This window comes from Rhinatrema bivittatum, unplaced genomic scaffold (genome assembly GCF_901001135.1).
Source record: "Rhinatrema bivittatum unplaced genomic scaffold, aRhiBiv1.1, whole genome shotgun sequence".
Taxonomy (NCBI): domain Eukaryota; kingdom Metazoa; phylum Chordata; class Amphibia; order Gymnophiona; family Rhinatrematidae; genus Rhinatrema; species Rhinatrema bivittatum.
Window position 1 is genome coordinate 16,685 of NW_021821124.1, and position 23,766 is coordinate 40,450.

General features: G+C 45.8%; 1 protein-coding gene across 1 annotated transcript in view; it reads left to right on the top strand.

Annotated features, from left to right (window-relative positions):
* Nucleotides 1-358: 358 nt before the first annotated feature.
* Nucleotides 359-23,766, top strand: part of LOC115082474 (cytochrome P450 2D17-like) — a 59,542-nt gene continuing 36,134 nt past the window's right edge. The window contains exons 1-2 of the mRNA XM_029586699.1: nucleotides 359-686; nucleotides 20,682-20,844. Coding sequence (XP_029442559.1) covers nucleotides 474-686; nucleotides 20,682-20,844 — 376 coding nt within the window. The 5' untranslated portion in view covers nucleotides 359-473. The remainder of the gene's footprint in view (nucleotides 687-20,681; nucleotides 20,845-23,766) is intronic.

Sequence of the window (23,766 nt, forward strand, 5' to 3'; positions counted from 1 at the left end):
TTAGCACATTTTCCTGGAAGCAGTCCACTCATTTGGACAATGGACGACATGAGCAACCTTCAGTTCAATTGAATCTGACAGGACAGATAAGAAAAGATGTACAGTGTTGCTAGGTTGTACATGGGCTGGCTGTGTTCTGTGCTGAACTGCAAAAAAACAAAACAAAACCAAAAGCCCTTGCCAGGGCTCAGGAATCCGGGTTGATCTAAGTGAAACCTGAAACTGCAAAAAGTGAATAAACAAGTCACACGAGAGCAGCTGTTCTCTGTTAGGTCAAAGAGTGAACTTCAACCTGATTCCTAATCGTTAACTGAAACTGAGAAAACGAGCGCCTCCCTTCCCTTTAAATACCTCCTTTTTGCCTTCTTGGATCCTCCCAGAATGCCTTGCATTGTTTAAAGCAGCCTGGCAGCTTCCTAATCATTCTGCTGTGGAGACAGAAATAGGAAGACAGAAAGCTGGGTCCAGCGAGCATGGAGCTGCTATCAGTGCCCCGGTCTCTGCTGTCCTCCTGCTGTAACAATGTCACCCTCCTGGGCATCTTCCTCACCGTCTTTGTCCTGGTTTATGACTTCATGAAGCGGAGGAAGAAATGGAGCCGCTATCCCCCAGGACCCACCTCTCTGCCATTCTTTGGGAATATGTTTCAAATTGATTTTAAAAATCTACCAAGCTGCTTCACACAGGTAAAGTAGTGCACCTGCTCTCTCCCTATCCTAGGGGAAGCCTGATTTGTGTGCAGAATCGTATTAATTAGGGCAGGCCACTCCAAAGAGTGTTTTGAGTTTGTGGAGTTGGCGACCCTGTAAATCTTTTCTTTGAGGAAGAAACATGGGTTGCTCTAAAAAGGATTTATCATTGGTGATTACATTCACAACAGCAAATCTTAAAACCGTGTTTCCCAACCAGTGTGCCTTCAAACCTGATCAGGTGTGTCACGAAAAAGTCACCACTGCCTGATGATCAGATTGAGGCAAGTACTTGGGCTGTGCTCTGAGCACATCACAGCAACAAGAGACAGCAGCAGCAAGAAGCTCAGCTCTTAAATGTGCAGGAGCTTCTTTCTAAGAACATGCATGCCTCCTGTTCCTAGCTATAGCATGAGCCATGGAGTGTGGTAATGGGCAGCATGCAAGGCACAGGTAGCCAGGCCCCCACTGCTTGTGACACACATCACCTCCTCTGTCCAACCTCCCCAGGCTGAGTAGGGGGAGGTCACGCACTGAGCACTGGGTGTGAGTTAATCTGAGTGATGGGAGCAGCAGCAGTGAAGGAGCTCTGGCAGCTGCACTGAGCCGGCTGCCTGCTCCGTACTGATGCCTCCTTCTCCTGTTCTTGTATGTAGAGGGAGCTGGTTCATGTAGATCTCTGCCCTTGAAGAGAGACTTGGTGGGAGTTTCAGTGCTTTCCTAGCTCTTCTTTTGGCCTTATGACTCCTCACCATGTCTGCACTGCCTGCTCTATGGAGGTTGGTGTGCCACATTTTTGTTAACGTGAGTGAGTCTTGGACTTGAAAAGGTTGGGAAACACTGCCTTAGAATGAAGACGAGAACACAGTCAATGACATGGAGCACCAAAATAAACCTCATCTCAAGTAAACTCACAATAAAATGTAATTTACTCATGGAAACCAAAACTCTGAGGAAGCAAATGTGAAAGGTACATGAGGGCTAAGTGGATGTTTTGACAGCAGTTTCTGTACTGGGGCTCGATTTTCTTGCAAGTTTGCTAGAGATGGGAAATGTTTTTGTATTCAACATCATTCAATGGCTTTGTCTTTATTCACATTATTTGAGGAAGTAGAAACAGACACTAGAAATGGTCTTTCTTTGCAAATAGCACATGTAAAAGGCCAAATGAAAATAAAAATTGGGGGGTGGGGTAGAGGATAGGGTTCTGTTTCGTTTCAAATGACTTCACACACCTATTTCCTTGCAGCATCCTCTCCAGGTCCTGCTTACATACCTCCGAGAGGGAGAGATTCTCCCAGTAGCACAGCTGTCTCTTCTCCTGATTGGTTCTTCATCCTAGAGAGACTTAATGGTTACCAGCATTGTCCGCTTACAATTCAGAGCCCTGCTACATAAGATGCAAACAGATTTAACCCTTTAGTTTAGTTGCCTGTGTGCAGAGTCCTGACAGGCAGTGTACTTTCTATAGAAATCTGTGATTAGGAGAAAGTAAATTAACCCAAAGCAATAGATTTGTTGTTGAAAACTGAGGCTGGAAAACTGGCAAACTAGACCAACTTTAGTTGTGATGTATTTAAAAAAACTTGAATCTTCGTGACCACACAGGCCCCTTTTTTAATGGTAAAGTTGTCATAATACTATAGATTAAACCAATAAGGAGACATAAATATAATTGCACACGTTGGTATAAAGTTGTCTGGCAGAGTTCATTCAGTGGGGGTGACTAGCTCTTTCACATCCACTGGGATATCACCACACCATTTATATTGTGGTGTAATAATTTTAATAAATCATTCCTCAAAAAAATATATTGTTTTGCAACTTTGTTTCTTAACTTATTAAAAAAAAAGTGTTCATGTGATATTAAGAGTTCCATATATGTTGAAAATCTCCTTATAATGCCAAAACTGATATTCAAAATTCTTGAATTTATATTTATGAACTTAAAAAGTCCACTATATTTTATCGCTCATTTAAGAAGTTGCAAAACAATATATTTTGAGGGGAATTATTTATTAAAATTATTATTAACACAATAAAATGATGTGGTGATATCCCAGCAGGTGTGAGAGCAAGCCACCCCCACTGATTGAACCCTACTGGACAAATTTATTGCAACGTGTGCAATCATATTGATGTCCCCTTATTGGTTTGTTAGTGCATTGTTAGGGGATTTCCTTGAGGCATATTTGGTTATCATTTAATACTGTAGATGTCTCACAAACATAACCACTCAGTTTGTATTATCACAGAAAATGTTGAACTTTGGCGCCTATAAACTTGGAATGAACCAACTTGCCTTCTTGTGTTGCACTGTTTGACCACAGGAGCACATCTTTGTTTTGCGTTCTCATTTGCCAGCACATTGCTTCAACATTTGCTGTTATCTTAGTGCTAAGATATATTTCCCTATGACAAGGGTAGTGCACATAAACTGATAAGAGAGATTTCTCAGTCCTTTCTAATTGATTATACAATGGAACGGGTGGTCAGCTCCAGTCCTCAAGAGCCACAAACAGACCTGGTTTTCAAGATATGCATGAGAAAGATTTGTCTTCACCACCTCCACTGTATGCAAACTCTATCCCATGTGCGTTCATTATGGATATCCTGAAAAGCTGTATATGGTTCTTGAGGACTGGAATTGGCCATTTCTGCACTATAGAGTACAGTTTCAAAGCCTTAGTTGAGAACTCCATGAGTAAAATTGGGGGTTACACAGGTAGAGTGACTGAATCTAGGGATGTGCAGAGGGATGCCATACGTTGCATTCGGGATTCGGATTCATCGGGGAGCAGATCCGTTGCATTCGGCAAGGGGGCCCCCCCCCGATATGTTTATCCGTTAATTCCTATTTGTTTCCCCGCTAAAATTAAATTAACTACAACCCCCCACCCTCCTGACCCGCCCCCCCCCCCCCCCCAAGACTTACCAAAACTCCCTGGTGGTCCAGCGGTGGGTCCGGGAGCCATCCCCTGCACTCACACCCTCGCTGCCGGTTTCAAAATGGCGCCGATAGCCTTTGACCTACTATGTCACAGGGGCTACCGGTGCCATTGGTCAGCCCCTGTCATATGGCCATCTGTGCCATCTTGTGCTCCTACTATGTGACAGGGGCTGACCAATGGCACTGGTAGCCCCTGTGACATAGTAAGGGCAAAGGCGATCGGTGCCATTTTGAATACTGGCATCCGACGGCCAGAGTGCAGGAGATTGCTCCCGGACCCCCGCTGGACCACCAGGGACTTTTGGCAAGTCTTGGGGGACCCTCCTGACCCCCACAAGAGGGAGCGATCTCCTGCACTCGGGCCGTCGGCTGCCAGTAATCAAAATGGCGCCGATAGCCTTTGCCCTTACTATGTCACAGGGGCTACCGGTGCCATTGGTCAGCCCCTGTCACATGGTAGGAGCACAAGATGGTGACGATGGCCATATGACAGGGGCTGACCAATGGCACCGGTAGCCCCTGTGACATAGTAGGTCAAAGGCTATCGGCGCCATTTTGAAACCGGCAGCGAGGGTGTGAGTGCAGGGGATGGTTCCTGGACCCCCCGCTGGACCACCAGGGAGTTTTGGTAAGTCTTGGGGGGGGGGGGGGGGGTCAGGAGGGTGGCGGGTTTGTTTAAATTGGGGTCCTGTAGACTGCCGAATAATTCAGCGGATTCGGGTATTCGTGGGGAATCGCGATATGTTTCGCTTCCCCACGAATACAACGAATAGGGCCCTATATGTTGCGGATGAGAAATACGTTAGAAACGAATGCACACCCCTAGATGAATCTGCCTAAGTGGATCTTTAGCCACCTTAAAAGTATGTGCATATATTTCATTTAAAAAAAACCATGTATACTTGCCATTGGGTATTTTCTGTCCTTACTGGAGATGACTTAAAAGTACATGTGTACTTTTTAATCTCTGTAATCATCAAATGTACAAATATGAGCTTAGCTGTAGGGGTAGTTGTGCTTGTAGATCAGGCTGATTTGTACAAGTTCAAAAGTGCATGGTTACTTTGTCAGCTAGATGGTGATTTTCATCTAACTAGGCCTGAATTAGTCATGATGTGGTTGACATCTGGTGCTACCGAACAGACCTCTCTCATAGCTAATAGAGCTTTTGCTCTACTGAGCATGCACAGGAATTCCTGCTCATGTTGCCTCGTAGCCCACTTTGGTCTTTTTCGTCTGCGCATAGCACAAATGTGTACTTTCTACTTCTGTTTTTTCATCCAGTGGGCTATCCCTTATTCTATCTCTAGCTCATTCTGTATACTTCAGAAAGTTCACCTTGTTTGTATCTGAATTATTTTCTTGTAATTTCATTCTGTCACCTAACGCCTTAACTCTAGGAAGAATTCACTACTGTCATTTCTTCCAGATAAGAAATCAGTCTAGAATTCAGGTATTGTGTTTTCTGAGGCACAGCTCTGGTACATAACTATTAAGATTTGTAACTTTATAAATATTTGCTATTGCGCCTTCTTCTAAAAGTAAGTCCAAGGCAGAGTGCATAATAATGGTCTACTTTTACCAGGTGTATGCAGTGCTTTACAGACCCAAACGGTAATTTTAAAAAGCCTTTCCACAGGTAAAGCAGTCCTTTTGATGCTTTAGCATGTACTTTTGATAAATTCCTCACCTGATGTGAGTAAAAATGTGCACAGAAGACTTCTATGCTCACATTTTTACCTGCATGTGCGAGAGGCATTCTAGTGGGCAGGTTCTGGGTGTGCTTTTCATTTACAAGCATGCATTTTGATATTAAAAAGTTATGTGCATACATTTTCACAGCAAAATTACCTGTAGCAAATAACAGGTGTAATTGTGTGAGGATAGTTTTGCCGGGGTAATATTCAGAACTAACCTAGATGTACAAGTTTGCTTTGAAAATTGGGTAACTTGTACATGTAACAGACTGCAAATGTATGCAAGCTGTTACAAAATTACCCCTATAAGCTCCAAGGAGCTTAAAATCTAGTCAAGACTGACAGACAAAAAAACAGATCAGAGGCATTAAACCAGTTGGGTTATAGATGGGATTAATTGAGGAAGGGGTAACTCATTGAGTAAAGCTGCAAGGAATGAGGCCTCGTAGAAGACTATATAAGAAACACATAGCAGATGTAGGGCTGGTTTAACTATTAGGCATGTTAGACAATCACCTAAAGTGCTTGCATTTTGGGGGTGGCTCTAACAGCGACTGCTTCCCATCCTGCTGGCTGCTTTTTGCAGGGTTGAAAAAACAGCTATCATTGCTGTGTCCTTCTTCCCTCCTGTTAGCACCCAGGGCAGAGGCAAATAAAGCAGTCGGCCCCTTGCTCTTTCCCCCACTCCCCCCTCCAAGTAGGGCTAACATGGGCTGAAAAAAAAAAAAAAGAAAACTGGATGAGACCAGGAACTCCAGGCTTGAGAGAGAGCAGAGACGTCGCCCGTATGACATAGTGAGGGCAAAGGTAGAGCCGGCGCCATTTTGAATATTGGCAATATGGCCCGCATGCAGGAAGTCCCCCCCAAGCTGGCCAAAAGTCCCTGGGGGTCCAGTGAGGGTCTGGGAGTGATCTCCTGCACTCGTGACGTCGGGAGCCAGGAACCAAAATGGTGCCGGCGCTACCTTTGCCCTGTCATATGATAAGGGCAAAGGGCCACCGGTGCCATTTCTATTAACGCAGCCGTGGCCAGAGAGCGGGAGATCGCGCTGGGACCCCCCCCCCACTGGACCCCAGGTAATTTAAAACATTTTGGGGGGGTTCGGGAGGGTGGGGGATTAGTTTTAAAGGGTCGGGGTGGGTTTTAGGGTTGTTTTGGTGTGCCGGTTTCCCCGCCCTCCCCTTCCCCCGATTTACAATTTTTTGACGATAAATCGGGGGAATTGCTATTGTATCGCGGCTCTAACGATTTTTGATGATTTAAAATATATCTGACTGTTTTAAATCGTCAAACTATTCACATCCCTAAATACTGTCTTTCCTCCACTGGCCTGAGGTTTCAAAAGGAATCTCTGCCAGCAGTTTCCCATTGAATATTTGATTGCAGGATTACATGTACCAGTGCTGATTTTCTGTCAGGTTGCAGCAAATTACCAACCTGGAACTTTTTTGAGCTTTCTTCCTTTTCCCCATTGCAGCTGGATTGGAAGGTGGAATGGCCTCAACCTTCAATTATGAGTGTAATTTTGAAATAGCTTTGGAAATTGCCTCCCTATGTATTCAGTTTAGATCAAAGTGTTATACATTATGAATGATTCTGGAGTGTGCATCATTTCTTTTGTTCTGGCATGCAAACATTGAAAAGAAGTGTGTTTGGGTCCATGAAACATTTTGAAGCTGAAGAGGTCCATGTTTCCTGAAAGGCTGGGAGCCCCTGCTCTAAATGAGATTCAAAATTTTCAGAATCTTATAAAGAACACCTGCTGGGACTTCAGTTGGCAAAATTTGGAAGAGGTGCAAAGCCACGGTAAAGCTTATTTTAATCACTGCAATCCATCTTAGTTATGAGAGTATCTCATTCTTCCACCTTTGAAAATTGACAAACATTTTGCTCAGTAAATGAGGATAAGTTTAACTTCATAAATCTGCCTTCTAACTGCTACTACCAAAGCCTAAGATATTTTATGCTATGACCCACCCATCCAAACAGAAAAGACCCCTTTGAATCTTTTGCCACTTGCCCAGAAATATCGATGTTCAAAATCATAAACTTAGTATTTTAAATCGAGAAACCTTGCCATACTTTTCAAAATCTGTCATCAATGTCTGCAACGAGATTTCAGGCTGTGAGGCAGAAAATATTACATCATCTGCATACAGAGACATCTTTAAACTCCTTCCTACCCACCTTTGTACCCACCACACCTTCAGTTCTATGGATCTCTGTGGCAAAGGGCTTCATTGCAAGCACAAAGCCACAGAGAGAGGGGGTCCACCTCCCGCCTCCCTCCTCTCCCAAAATGAAAACTGTCTGAATATTTCCCTTTAACCCAAACTCTTGCTTCTGATGCTTCGTACATCTTGCATACTTATGTGCAAAACTTTTCTCCCGGGCCAACCTGCTGCAAAACACTAAACAGGTATGGCCAGTGAAAGCAATTGAACACTTTCTCAGCATCAACCGCTAAGAGTAATAAGGGAAGCTTCCCTTTTTGAGTGACCCAGATCAAATTAAAGACCCATCGAATATTACCAGCTGTGTATCTACCCTGACTGGTTGTCATGTACCAAATGTGGGATAACCCCTGCTAATCTAACCGCTAGAATTTTGGCTAAAATTTGTATGCCCACATTTAATAACGAAATCTGTCTATAAGAAACACTATCTTATCTCTCTCCTCTTTCAGAAGCACAACTACGCAAGCTGCCTTAATTGAAATTGCTAACCCAACACCTTGCAAGAGGTAATTTTAAACATAGCCTTCAAGGGACTAGCCAGCAAGCCACCAAAACACGTAGTATAACCATCCATCCCTGGGGTCTTATCCACTTTCAAATTTTTGATCACTTGCAATATTTCAAACTCAGATATATCAGAGTCCAATCTGTGCTGCTGCTGTGGGGTAAGCACTGGTAGATCTATACCTTGCAAATAAGAAGTTATATCCTCCTTTGTAGAGCTATCTGTAGAATAGAGATCTTGAAGGAGCAGACAAAATCTCTCTCTAATCTCATTAGGGTCAAAAATTTCCATCCCATGCCTCTAATACGCGTCACTTGAGATTACCATATTCTCGTCTTTAATTTATGTACTAACAATTTAGAGGCCTTGTTCCTAAATTCAAAGAATTCTTGCTTAGTTAATTGCAGCTGATGGTACTTTCCAGGTACTTGTAACCTGGAGTGGCCACTCTTGGAAACAGGATGCTGGGCTTGATGGACCCTTGGTCTGATCCAGTATGGCATCTTCTTATGTTAAGTCGGCATATAGATTTCTTAGTTTACTCCTTTCTGCCTACAGCGTCACCCAAACTTTCTTAGATCCAGTACACTTATGTAGCCCCCTTCAATTTTTTAATAGAATCCAACAAAACTAGTTTGCTTTTCTCTTTCCTCTTTCCTAAGGAAAGCCCATGCTATCCGTTTCCCCCCTTAATACCGCCTTTAGGCAGTCTGACACCCTGCTTGGTTTTACCTCATTTTGCTGCAGGTATTCTTGAATCTCACACTATTTTCCCACATATCTGCTGATCTCTTAGCAAGGCATTTAATTTCCAGTATTTTTCTCTGGTTGGGAGGCACAACTCCCTAATCTGTACCCAAAGTGGAGCATGGTCCTACCATGTAATACTATCTATATTGACACCTTGCACTAGCCCCATCAAGGAAGATTATACCAAAACAAAATCTATCCAAGAACATGTGCCATGAGGATTGGAATAAAAATTACAATTTCTAGAGGTAAGGCATCTCGTTTGCCAGACATCCATCAGATTCAGGGCAGGGATCATATCAGCTAATTTACACCTTTGCATTCTCTGAGCAGTACAGGGTAGACTGAATTATCTAAATGTGGTTGTATACTGTAGTGAGATTAGTCACCTATTTTTCAATGGGCCCTTACCAAAGGAAGTCAACTGCTCCACCAACCCTGCATAAAACTCACCCCAATCAGCATTCGATGCACATAAATTCAGTATAGTGACTATTACCTCTCCAATTTCCACACTGAGAAAAATAAATTGTCCTATATCTTTTTGGACCTCCAGGACTGTTGCTTCCAAAATCTGCAAAAGAGGTTTCCCCCACCCCATTATTTCTTTCTCATACAATTAGATGCCAAAACAATAGGATGGTAATTCTTCTGCATTAGCACTCCCTCGTCTGCTCTGTGAAAGTGTCTCTTGTATTAGTAGCATATCTGCCTTCAACCTACCAACTTCCCTAAATAAATGCTGCCCCTTGTTGAGTACTAAATCACACTTAAGGCGCTTCTCCATGGACACAAGGATACCATACCAAAATTTGTAGAAACAAATATCAATTTTTTTATTGCATATCCTTGGGAGATACAGATGACCAGACTTCTGCTTATGCACAGCACTAGCCCCTGTCTCTCTTTGTATGTCAGTGAGTGCTGCTTTTTATAGGTAAAACATGCAATAATTCCTAAGTTGCATGACCCTATGGGAGTATCACATACATAGTTTGTCATAAAAGAAGATGAATTAGACCTATGTTACCCTGATCTCCCTCCCAAATTTTCCCAAATTGGGGCCTACTTGCCTAGTGGTCACATCAATCTTCTGTTAGTCCTTTGTCCTGTCAATTTTTTTCACCCTCAGTGAGATCTCCAAGGCTGTTTTCATCGGTGCCACTGTAGTTGAAATGTTAGCGTGTGAGATTCTGACCATTTCCTTCTGCTTTTTGTGACCCCATGACCCTCCATCACAAGTTTTAAACAGCTCCGGCAGCTGTCCAGATGTCTCCTGTAATTTCTTCAAATTAGGTTCAATAGGGCATTTAAGGTTTCCATGGCCAGAAGTGCAAGCAGGCCAAAGCAGCAGAGGATTCTGGGTCAATCATAGTCTCCATGTTGGTCTCAAACTCAGGCACACATCACCCTTTACATTCAAAGTCAGGATATTCAAACACGCCATGTATTCAAGTCCAAGGAATTTCCCACATGCTCCCACTTCTGATACATCGCCTCCCTCTTCTCCTATTCTTACTCTTTACCCCTATTCTACCCCAATCCACCTTCCACCCTCCTGGCAAACTGCAGCTCCTCCCCCCTACCACTACCCCTAAAACTGCAGAACTCCCCATCTTTCTCTTCCTTCCCCCTCCAACCCCATCAAACTCCCCTTCATTATTTTGCCCTCTCCCTTTCTGAGCAAATAACCCTATGCAGAAATGATTCCCCGGTTTCATATCTCTCCAAAGTTAAATGGACTACAGCAGCGGTTCTCAACCGGTGTGTCGCGGCGTGTCCCACTGCCCCGCTTGTGCTTCCCTTCTCCCCAGGGGCGGGATTAGAGTGGAGAAACGCTGCACACCACCGCCGGAGGCCAGGCTGGCAGGGCCGAAGAATGGAGCAACACTGCGGGCCACCGCCGGCTGAAGACTGGAGAGACCTGTGCGCCGCCAGCTGAAGACTGGAAAGACGTTGCACGCCACCGCCGGAGGCCAGGCCGGCAGGGCTGAAGAATGGAGATGCTGCGCGCCATCACCGCCGGCTGAAGAGTGACCTGTGCGCCACCTCCAGAAGCCAGGCTGGCGGGGCGAAGAGCAGAGAGACCCTGAGTACTGCCAGAGGCCAGGCCAGCGGCGGTTGGAGAGACAATGCAAGCCGCCGGAGGTCAGGCCAGCGGCGGCTGATAAGCGGAGGCCAGGCTTTTTGGGCCAAACAATGAGAAGAGGCTCCATGTGAGCTTTGTGTGTGTGGTAGAATGGGTGCATGAGTGGCAGCTTTGTGCGTGTATGTGTGTGGTAGAATGGGAGCAAGAGCATTTTTGTGCGATTGACAACTTCTATGTAAGTGACAGAGCATGTGTGTGATTGAGAGAGAGACTGATCAGAGGTGATGTGTTTCTGTGTGTGAGAGAGACAGGTTGTGGGCCCTAAGGAAGAGGACCTTCAGGACAGAGCTTCAGCAGCCACTGCTGCTTCTGGTAAGTGCTATTGGCCTGCAAGGGAAAGGAGTAGGAGAGTTGCTGGAGAGGGTAAGTAAAGGCAGCTTTTTAAGTTTATTTTTCTTGATTGACTGCCATTTTAATTATTGGGTGTTATGTGATGTGTCTGCTGTTTTGAAATATTTTATTGATGTTTGGACAATGTTTAATCATTTTTATGAATTTTTAATTGTTGGATGTTCTGTTCATCAGCTGTTTTGTAACATTTTATTAGTATAGTTTTACAATTGTTTCTAAGTGGGTATCTATCTATAGCAACTTGGCTTGTTCTGTTTTCCTAATAGGAGGTATATTAGAGTTTAGGGCCTGGTTAATATTTGTAGTGGTAAATTACTGTCTTTTCATAAAGAGGGGTATTGTGCCTGCCAGTAAAGAGAGTTTGTTTTGCATTTACTGAGATGTTTTTGTTCAATGTAAAACTTCTTTTTTATTCTGTTCTATGTAAACCGCTATTTGTAGCGATAGTTACTGTTCTTTGTGAACCGGGGTGATATGTATCTTATACAGGAACCTCCGGTATATAAATTATTTAAATAAATAAATAAATAAATAAATGTCATCAGAACTAGAATAACTTTTTTTTTGTATGGTGAGTTGTACGGGTAATGCCCTAGTTCTGCTTTGCACCCATTTTTGGGGGTCGAGGGGGTTCCTGAGGATGCAGAATGTATATTTACATTTTGCCCCATGACAGTCACATGTTCAGTGTGTCACCCATATGAGAACCATCGGTCAGGTGTGTCGCGGCAGAACAAAGGTTGAGAACCACTGGACTACAGTGTCCAATCTGATGTGTTGGCAGTTGTTCCACAGCAAAGCAAAACAAACCCAAAGAAAATAGTCACCCCAGACTTTAAACTAAACAGTCTCTGCCATCACTTCCGTATAGCAAACACCTCTGTTCTCTGTCTGACTCAGTTCTGCTCTGACTCCCTGCTTGTTTGACATTGGCATTCACTGCCACTTGGAAAACTCCTGATGTATAGGCGAGTTCATCGCCACTTCTTGCTCCTCAGCTGGGTCCTCTTGTAATCCAGCCTTCTGGAGTGCATTACTGGACTTATCAAACATTTTCACCTTGTAGTCCTTGCCACTTAAACATTAAAACTGAGGCCAAAGGGAAACATCCGTTTATAACGTAAGTTTTATTCTCTTAAGCATGCTGGCAATGTCTTTGAACTCTCTTCTCTGCCTACGTGCAATAGCTGATAAATTGGCAAAGAATTCCTAGGAAAAAACACCCAGAGCCCTCGCTTTAGCCCTAACCTTCTCCTTTACTGGGAAATCTTTAATGCATACATTATCTCCTGGCAGGTTCTGGCACCATGGACCTAAACCATGAATGCCCTTTCTATTCAAGTTGCTGTTCCTGTTGCGGAGCAAAGCTGCACAAATTGTTTGGTACTACCTCTGCACAGTCCACTTATTCGTTGGAGTCAGGTTGCCCCCTAAGTCGGACATTGTTACATTTCAAGCTATTCTCGATCCTTGACCTTATCACTTAAACCTGGATGCTTTGTGTCCAGCTCCTTAACACACTTCTGGGTCTCCATTATATGTACAGCCTGCTCCTCAACTCTGCCCCCGATATCAGTCACCTCGCTCCTCAGTTCAGCTACAGTGTCCAGCATCTCACTTTTAACTGTGGATATATATATATATATATTTTGTTAATTTTTTTAGGTCTCTAAACCAACCACAGAGTTCTGCTTGTGTAATATTTTTCTTGTCGCCCCCCTCCCCCGTCTCTGAGCATGAGGAGGACCCACCTCCATGGAGCAGGGCCACTGTTCTCCTGCCATGTGTCTGACTAGTTTCAAAGAAACTTTTGATCGCTGCCATTTTTTCTTCTGGTAGACATCTTATGTGTGCTTTCAGCTTCACAAACATTCAATTTAGCAGAACTGAAGCACCAAAACACTTATTTTCTGTTTTTATTAGCGCATCTTGTCAGAGCTCTCGACCTACATGACCATCTTGGTCTGTGATGTCACTTCCTCCTGCATTTTTCTTTCTATTTATGTTACACTGTATGCAATATCTGGCATCTTGTGTTTGTCTGCACATTTTTAATTTGTGGTGTTCCGTATTTGGTGAGGATATGTCTGTTGTTCATGTGACCGATATGTTGTGTTCTGTTAGTGTGTAGGTTCTGTGTAGGGATCTATAGCACTCTGGCTTTTTCTATTTTCTCATTAGGAGGTGAATTGGATTCTAGGACTTGATGTAATATTTGCAATGTTACCTTTTCCCAGGTACGGCTATTAATGTACAAGCCTTGGGAGTTGGTCCTGTTTTCAGGATGCATACATTCTGATTTTTTTTTTTTTTGCAGGGTTTCCAGTAATTATTTTGGTTGAAAACATAGCAGTGTATGTCACTATAATATACTTGTTAAAATAAGTGATCATTTTAGCTCAGAAAACTGTACTTTGAATATTTTTGGACCTGATTTTTAAAAGCATTTACACACCTAAACACTTGAAACTGGGTTTTATATATGTAAATGGGCTTTTGAAAATTACTACAATATATAGCCTTGAATTGTCTATAGGATATACTTGTGTAAGTGCACTTTCCTGTACATACCCAGATCAGTCCACCCCAGTGGGTTATGTACTCCTACCAGCAGATGGAGTCAGAGAGAAAAGCTTCAAGGCACTGGTATCCCAAGTGTGCCACCTGCAGCTCATCAGTATTTCTCTGACTCCATGGTGGTCGTGTATACCTGCAGCTCTGTGTGAGACGGATTTTTCTTGCTCCCTGAGGTGCTAGGTTCAGTGTCTGGGCCATCCCTCAGATAGAGCTGGGCGAATGGGGGGTTGGTTACCCCTGGCGGTGCTAGCCCATGTGGTTCTGGGTCCCCTGATAGCCAGGGGACTGGTTCCCTCAGCGACCCGAAGGCTCCCCCTCATTGTCTCTGGTACAGGGAAATAGCCCCTTTGGGGATTTTTTTTCTATTATGCTTAGCTTAGGCTTTATTTTTTTCTGTTACTAGAAGTTTTTGTGTAAAAAAAAACACCAGCTCCAAGTTCCCTGTTCACTGCAGCTCCCGGGGTAAATCAGTCTGCCTGGTGGTGCAGAGCCAGGCAGACCCCTGAAGGGGAGGGGGGAGGTTTTCAGCCCTGGTAAGACCCTCTGAGGACGTTTTTAAGCTCCCTGCCTCATTTTTACCGCCGGCTACGGAGCTATTTTTACCGTGGTGGCCATTTTGCTTTTTCTTTTTGGACCTCCCACATGGCTCCCCGGCGTTCCTGGGGCTGATTTTCACGGCCTTTTTGGTGGGAGTCACCAGGGCTGGGTGGCAGCACCTGTTTTCTTCTGGGGGGGGGGAGTTATATGCCCCTTTTTGCAGGAGGAACATGGCAGAAACTCCTCTGGTGGAACCCTGTAAGACTTGTGGGATATGGTCAGCTTATTTAGACCCCCTGTCACTGTGCACTGGGTGGGGAAGGGGCCTCAGACAAGAAGACCAAACCTAAAATGTCTGCACGCAGGTCAGGCTCGGCAGCTGGGTCTGAAGGAAGGTGCCAAACCCCCACTGCGCGGCTCCGAGACCGGAAGAATCGAGAGTCACTGACACTGATTCTAGTAGTGACGAGATGGGACTGGGGGCATTTTCACTTGAATTTGTGCTGCTCATGCATGAAGCATTTCTGGCTCGGAAGCTCGCGAAGCGCAGAGCCCAGGATGGGAGCGTGGGAGTTCCCAAGCATCCCCATGTGCGAACTGATGGTCGTCCATCCCGGGCAACTTTGGCTCGGGAGGATCTAGCTGGTGCAGTCAACCAGCAGGGGAACGACTCCACTCCCCCCTCGAGGGACACTGCTGCAGATCAGTGTGAGGTGCCTCCAGACATAGATGCGGGCAATGACAATCAGGATCCAGTAGAACCTAGTGCAGAGGGGGACGACCCCTGCATAGTCCGGCTGTTTAAGAGAGATGAATTGCGCCCCTTTATTCCCCAGGTGCTTGAGGAATTGGGGGTGAGACTCTCGCTGGACGATTCCGACAGCGAGGGAGTGAACCCAATCCTGGTCAGTCTCCGGGGTCCACCTAGTGCTTTTCCCATCCCGAAGAAGATTCAAAAGCTCATTAGCTGGGAGTGGGAATCCCCGAAGGCGGTGCTTAAGGTCAGCCGGGCGATGCAAAAACTCTAACCGCTAATGGAGGAACATTTAGAAAGCCTCAGGGCACCTAAGGTGGATGCAGCTGTGTTAGCGGTGACCAAGAAGACAACCATTCCAGTGGTGGGAGCGGCTGCTCTCAGATGTGCAGGACCGCAAGCTGGAGCTGCATCTGAAGCGGGTGTTCGAGGTCTCCTCCTTAGGACTTCGGGCGGTGGTGTGTGCCAGCATGATGCAAAGAGCGTATTTATGTTGGATTCAAAAACCGCAGGACCCATCGTCTTCTGGGACTTTGTCAGCTTCTCAGGCGGCTCGTCTGGAGGCGGCGGTAGCATATGTGACGAATGCTTTATATGACTTGGTGCGTTTGGTGGCCCTGACTATGGTCTTCCTTCATGGTGGCTTGGCAACTCCTATGGCTCCGCAATTGGGCAGAGGGTGCTTTGTCCAAGTCGCAACTGTGCAGTCTGCCTTTTTGATGGAACTTGCTGTTTGGAGAGGATTTGGATCAGTTGATGAAATCTCTGGGGGATTCCAAGGGTACTAAACTGCTGGAAGTTAGAAAGCCCTACAGGAAATCATTCGGTCCTCTATCCTGTTTTTTGCGATTTCCGAAAAAGCAGGTCGGGGAGGATTGTTTCACTGTGGTTCCAGACAGACCTCTTCCCGTACACAGTCCTTTCGGGCTCCAGTCATCCTGCTAGAGGTGGTTTCAGTCAGGGAACCGGAACTGGGAAGCCTGCCCAATGAAATCAGGCCCACCCACTCCTCGGACGTGATGATCGGGGACAGGTTGTCCAATTTTACAAAGAGTGGGCCAGGATCACCTCCGATCGCTGGGTGTTGGAGGTGGTAAAAAGATTACGCCTTAAAATTTTCTCGGCCTCTCATGCCAGCCTTTGTAGAATCGCGATGTTTCCTGCAACAAATGAGTAGCGGTAGAAGATACTTTACAAAGGTTTCTGGCCCTGAAGGCGATCATCCCCGTGCCATCCGAGGAATGGGGGAGGGGATGGTACTCCATTTATTTCGTGGTTCCCAAAAAGGAGGGCACTTTACGACCCATCCTGGACCTATAGAAGGTGAATCACTGCTTGAAGGTGCCACGTTTTTGAATGAAAACACTTCAAACAGTCATTGCAGCGGTTCGAAAGGGAGAGTTCCTTGCCTCCTTGGATCTCTCCGAGGCTTATCTACACATCCCGTTTCGCAGCGCTCACCAGAGATTCCTATGATTCAAGATCCTGTGTCAGCATTTTCAGTTCCGGGTGTTGCTGTTCGGACTGGTGATGGTCGTGGTGGCAGCGACCCTCCGGAAGGAATGGATAATGGTCCATCCTTAGCTTGACAATTGGCTGATTCTAGCCAAGTCGGAAGAGGAAGGCGAGTGGATAGTTCTTCGTGTGATCCATTGTCTCCAGTCCCTAGGCTGGGGTAATCAACAAAGCGAAAAGTCATCTGACTCCGTCACAGTGTCTGGAGTATTTGGGAGCTCATTTCAACACCCTCCAGGGCAGGGTATTTCTCATGAACGACAGGATGTACAAATTACAGCAACAAGTGTGTCTTTTGTTTATAGCTTCCAATCCCCAGAGTGTGGGATTACCTACAAGTTCTGGGGTTCATGGCTTTGTTGGAATTGGTGCCTTAGGCCTTTGCTCACCTGAGACCGTTGCAGAGAGATCTACTGTTGTGGTGGGACCCAGTGTCAGAGCAATACCAGTTGCCCCTGCCTTTGTCGCAGCGAATCAGGTCCAGCCTGCAATGGTGGCTGTCGGAAGACAACTTACAGAAGGGGTTGCCCCTCGAAGTCCCGGATTGGGTGATCGTGACAACGGATGTGAGCCTTCAAGGCTGGGGAGCAGTGTGTCTCGGTCATGCGGTGCAGGGAACCTAGTCCTTACCCAAACAGTCGTGGTCTATCAATCGCCTAGAGACAAGGGCAGTCCATAAAGCGTTGTTGGCATTCCAGTCCCTGGTGCAGGGGAGAATGGTTTGAGTCTTCTTGGACAATGCCACCATGGTGGCATATCTCAATCACCAGGAAGGAACCAGGAGTCCGGCCATGGCACAGAAAGCACACCAAGTCTTCGTTTGGGCCGAGCTTCTGCTGGAAGGCATCACAGCCTCTCATGTGGCAGGCGTGGACAACGTGCAGGCGGAATTCCTCAGTCGTTAACAGCTGGATCCCAGGGAGTGGGAACTATCCTGGGAGGGTTGGAATCACATTTGTGCCCAATGGGGGAGTTCCCCAACTGGACCTCATGGTGAACCTTGTCAACGTCAAGACAGACCAGTTCTTCAGCCGAAAGAAGGAAATCGGGGTGGTAAGAGTAGATGCCCTAGTCCACAAGTGGCGAACAGGAGTCCTCCTGTATGCCTTTCCTCCACGGCCCGTGAGCCTCCCCCCCCCCCTTTTGAGCCTCTGGGATGTTATGCATGCCGCCCGCAGCAGACCTGTGGCGCGGCCATCTCACGTTCTCATGCAGGCTCCAGTTCCTGGTTCCTCTTCGCTGGTGGCAGTGGGCTGCCAACTCCGACCTTGGGTTGCCTCCGGTGCCTCCTGCCCTGCCATGGTCCCCAGTGTTGCCAGCCAAGATGTCCTTGCTAGTCGGGCCACTCCGCATGGCCTGTGGAGAGATGCCGCCATCGGTGCCGCGCCCCTCCCTAGGCGCACTCGCATCACTAGTTCTTTTAAAGGGGCCTTGGGAACCTGGCCGCAGCCCCAGATGCTGACGTCAGACTCTTCAGCGTTAAAAGCTCAGGCCTCACTCCATAGCGTTGCCTTTGCAACAGGTTTCCTCGTACTTGTTGCTGATAGAGAATCCTCTCTACTTAGTGTTCCTGATTCCTGTGGTTTCTGGTTCCTGTCTCATCAATGTGTTGGACTGCCTCTTTGGATTTTGACTCTGCTTTGTTTGACTACTCTTCAGCTTATCTCCAACCCCGGACCTCAGCTATGCTTGACTACGCCTGCCTTCTCCGTGCCCTGACCACTGCCTTGATTGACTACGCTACAGATCTTTCGTGTACAGAGTTTTACATTGCTTGCCATGACTTCCACTTGCTGCCGACTCTGATCCTAGCCTGTCAGTGACGCCTCCTCTTGCCTATCCTCTGGACATGGACTTACAAGGCTTAGGCCTTCCTTTGCTTGAGCGCCTCCAGTTACTTGTTCCTTTGGCACCTGAATTCCTGAACCGAATCCAGTCCAGGGTAGGACTATGCCATCTACCAGCTGCTGTCTCTGGGCTGAACCACTTCTCGTTACTCACTGACTTCGAGGCCCACCTAAGTCCTACTGGCCCCGGCACCCAAAGGCTGAACCTGAGGGGAACAAGGGCTGGTATAGGTGAAGCTCCAGGGGCCTCTAGCTTCAGCCTACTCCACCTGCTGGCGGTGGGGACTCGTAGGTCCTTACCTACGGGTTGTGTCAACCCCACCTTGGCCCAAGGGTCCACCTCCGATGCAACATGGGACACGCTTCCTTAAAGGACCTCACCTGTGTTCTTGGTGGCCATCTGTTCTGTGAGGCGTATTTCAGAATTGCAGGTTCTTTCCTGTAGGGATCCCTTCCTTCGCATTTCGGCTAATAGGGTGTCCCTGAGCACGGTCTCTTCCTTTTTGCCGAAAGTGGTGTCTGCCTTTCATGTTAATCAGTCCGTGGAGTTACCCGGATTCCCTGATTGGACTTGTGACCCCACTATGTGAAGAGATCTTCATCTGTTATATGTCCGCAGGGTTCTCCTTTGGTATTTGAAGGTCACTAACTCTTTGAAAATCAGATCACCTTTTTGTGCTCTTCGGAGGTCCAAAGAAGGGATTAAATGCATCTAAGGCATCTTTGGCTCGCTGGCTGAAGGAAGCAATTTGCTTGGCTTACATCGGGAAGGGTCGCCCTGTCCCGACTGGTTTGAAAGCTCACTTGACGAGAGCAGAAGCGGCTTTTTGGGCGGAGTGTATTTGTTGTCACCTGAGATTTGTAGAGCTGCAGTCTGGTCTTCCCTGCATACCTTCACAAGGCATTATCGTCTGGATGTCAGGGATCCGGACCAAGTGCTTTTTGAGGAGAGAGTCTTGCGAGCAGGTCTTTCGGGTTCCCGCCCAGTGTAATGTGGCTTTGGTACATCCCACTGATCTGGGTTATGTACAAGAGAGGAAAATTGGTTCTTGCCTGCTAATTTTCGTTCCTGTAATACCACAGATCAGTCCAGGATCCCACCCGGGTGCTACTGCCGAAAGACTGATTTAACTAACGGTTAGCTACTGTATGTAAGGAATCTATCAGAATGATTCTATAATATTTTGGTTTTTGTTATGAACCGTGGTTCAAACCTGATTTTCAGGTATTGGGGTCATTTGTTTCGGATCCTTGAGGGAGTTTTTTTCCTGTTCGCCCTTGTTTCGGGAATTAGGTTTAATAGTTACATCAATATTTTAATTGTATGTTATACTTTATTGGATGGTCCACAGTCTGTTCAGCCTGTTTTCCATCAAAACTGTTATATGGAATTTAGTTTATTTAATACCTATTAATAATGTCAATGTAAAGCCTGTTGCTAAGTTATTGTTAAATGTAAACCGCGGTGATGTATTTCTTTACGTACTGCGGTATATAAAAACCCTTAAATAAATAAATAAATAAATAAATAAATTAGATAAATACCGATGAGCTGCAGGTGGCACGCTTGGAATACCAGAGCCTGGAAGTTTTGCTCTCTGATTCCATCTGCTGGTGGGAGTGCTAACCCACTGGTCTGGCCTGATCTGTGGTATTACAGGAACGAAAATTACCAAGTAAGAACAAATTTTCCTTTACTTGCATAAATGGCTTTTGAGAATTGCTACAGTAGTATGTTATTTACATATGTATCTCTGTTGAAAATTACCTCCTTTGTGCACTGTTTTTTAAATTTCCTATTGTTATTCATTAGAGACTCTAAATCTGGTAGTACAAATGTAGAATATGTATTCATACTAAGGCACAATATTAATTTTCAAACGTTAATTGTATATATTGTGTGTGGCGGGGGTGGAGTAGGGGGGTGCAAGGCTGATGGTTTGCCTAGGGCACCTAATACTCATACACTGACCCGGAGGTCTCTCCTTGGCTATAATTGTTTCTGGAATTACATTTTTTATGACATCACCTCTTTCTCTTCAAACCCAATCATCCTCTGACTACTTACAATCTTGCTGCTAAAACAGTGACCAGTGCAATTCTTATCACTCTCTCTCTGCAGATGAGTAAAAAGTTTGGGAATATCTTCAGTCTCCAGCTGGGTTGGCTCAACTTGATAGTACTGAATGGGTTTGAAGTAATGAAGGAAGCACTGGTTGTCAAATCTGAAGACATTGCTGACCGCCCACCAGTGGCCTTCCATGAAAAACTTGGATATGTTCAAGGCAAGTATCCACATGCACAGGTCACAGAATACAGTCTCTCCGTACAGCTAGGCTTGTTCTAATGATCTAAAATTGAGAAGCTTATATAATGGGTAATACAAGGTCTGACATTTGGAGATGATCTGCTTTTAACCAGTGTACTCCCATTTCTAACCTGTTATACACCATGCAATTCGGCAATAAGGCCTCAAGTTCAGTTGTCAAAACTATCCCAAATTATTTAGGCACCCTGTAAATCTACACCATCTCCAGCAGGGGTGGATTGTGGGAAAATAGTGGCCCGGGGGATTTTTCTTCATACTGGCCCATGGGTACCCAATTACACATACAATTTGGTGAGTCACCAAATACAGAATAAAGGGACTATAAAATATACACAGAAATGCACAGACAAACTGAACTGGAAATCACAAGTTAGACTGTATGTAATGCAGCAATGGAAAAACAGAAAATACCATCATTCCTCATAAAACCTCAAACAATAAAATCAAGAACTATAAAACATCACAATAGGAAAATCATACTAAATATATATTTCAAAACTGATGAATAGAACCTCCAGTAATTTATCTCAGGGAAATTTTCAAAAATTTGTATATAACACCAATAAAATATTTCAAAAAGAGCAGAAATAATATTCAATAATTAAAACTAATAAGGATTTTAAAAAGCCCCTGCTGTCCCCTTCAGTGGGAACTCTTGACTTCCAGGCACCCTGATATTGTTGAGGATTAGGAGGTTATCCTCTCTCTCTCACACATTCTCACATGTCCATTCTCTCTCACATACACTGTCACATACATACACATTCATGCTCTTATATCCACCATAACCTCTCGCTCTCAGGCTCTAAGACACTCTCTCCCCCTCACACACAAACTCTTACTCCCTTGGATTTTCTCATACACACTCATGCTCTCACACTCACTGGCTCCCTCACATACACACACACACCCAGGCAAGCTCCCAGTCATTCTCACACACACACAGGCAGGCTCCCATTTATTTTCACACCACTCCCTCCCCATCCCCCAGGCAAGCTCCCAGTCATTCTCACACACACACACACACACACTGACTCCCAGGCAGGCACCCATGCATTCACACACATACACCCCCAGGCAGACTCCCATTCATACACATGCACACACTAAAGGCAGACCCCCCCCTCTCTTTTGCCAGCAACCTTGGAATCTCTCTCATTCCTCTGCTGCCACAGTGACAGTCACCATTGGGGAGGTGCCGATTGCTGCTACTGACACTGAAGCCCATTCTGCTGTCTCCTTTGTGCAGGCCCTGTGGGCTTCCACTTTCTCCATGCTGATCTTGTACATTGTGAGATCCGCATAAAGAAAGTGCTACTCTTGTATATTCCCAAAGATTACATGTGCCAATCAGTAAAAAGTAATTTTTTTTTTTTTTACTTTTGCTGTCTGATCTTAGTTTTCTAATTGGTTGGTCACAGGCTTTTTTTTTCCACCTTCCCTTATTTTTTTTGCCAATTCCTTTTATATTGGTTTTTTTTTCTATTTCTTTTCTCTCCAACTTCTTCCCTCAGTCAGGTTCTCATTCTCACATGCTTTCTCTCACACACACATAGGCTCTCACTCTCTCACATGTTCTCTCTCATACAATCATTCATACACAGTCTCTCACTGGCACATGCTGTCTGAGTCTCACATACCCAGGCTCTCTCACTCCTACATGCTGTCTTGCTAAGCACAGGCTCTCACTCTCACATGCTGTCTCTCATACACACACAGAGGCTCTCACATGCTGTCTCTGCAAACATTCAGGTCCTCACTCCCACACACAATCTCTCAGCTCATCTTATACACACACTCTATGGGCCCTCAGCCTCTCTCACCTCTGGGCCTCCTCTTCGCGGATCACCGCAGGATGGGCTCTGCAGCGGTCCTGCTACCGGGCCTCTTCCTCTTCTCGGGCCGCGCTGCTCCTCTTCTGCACGCACTGATGCTCTTCCTCCTTCCTGCCCACGCGGCTTCGTGCAACGTTTACTTCCGGGGCCGCACGGGCAGGAAGGAGGAGGAGCATCAGCGCGTTTAAACGTGATCTTTTCTTCGGGCCGTGGTGATGTGAGCCTCACCACGGCCCTGCCCATCTGCCTGATGCTGCACCGCATGAGCCTCCCTGCACCCGGGGGCATTGGCTCCCCTCGGGATACCACTGCTCGTGGCGCCCCAGGCCCTGGCCTAGTGCTTCCACCGGCCCTGCCCACAGGTTTCTCTTCGGGCTGCAGTGCCAGCAGACCCTCTTCTTGTCTTTGGCCGGGAAGTTTAAAAAAAAAAAATCATGTGATGGGAGCGACCGGCCCACCGGGGGAAGCCCGATCCTCTGATTGGCCAATCTGCCCCTGCCAGCATTTCTTACATAATGCCATTTCCTTTAATGCCGCATGCAAGATAATAAGTCAGGCCTACCCAGCAGAAGTAAAAATTTGTGGGACTCATGCAGGGCCTTTTTTTCTGACTGTACTTAATGGTATTCAATACCGGCATCTTTTTCTGCGTCAGCCCCTGGGAAATGACAGGAGAGGAGTCTGGTTTTAGGGGGCAGAGTAGCTTTTTGCTGCTCCACTTGTTCTCTGCAGGGCACTGGCCAATAGAGTCAGGGCAGCATCCCTGCATGCTGTGAGCAGGGATAATACAGAACTGTACCAGAACCTCATAATTGCCCATATTAACCATTCTGAACCCTGTAATTTCAATTAAGGATCATTGGCGATAGGCAAAGAAAGCCCTAAAGTAAGTGAAAGTCCTCAGGTAAGTAAAACATTAAACACTCTTATAAAAATGTGAAAAAGGACAACATCTGGAAATCTCTGTACACTAAGGCTCATAGTATGGGAAATAAAATCCTAGATCTATAGGCAGTCATGGAAGAGGCTGACTTGGATGTATT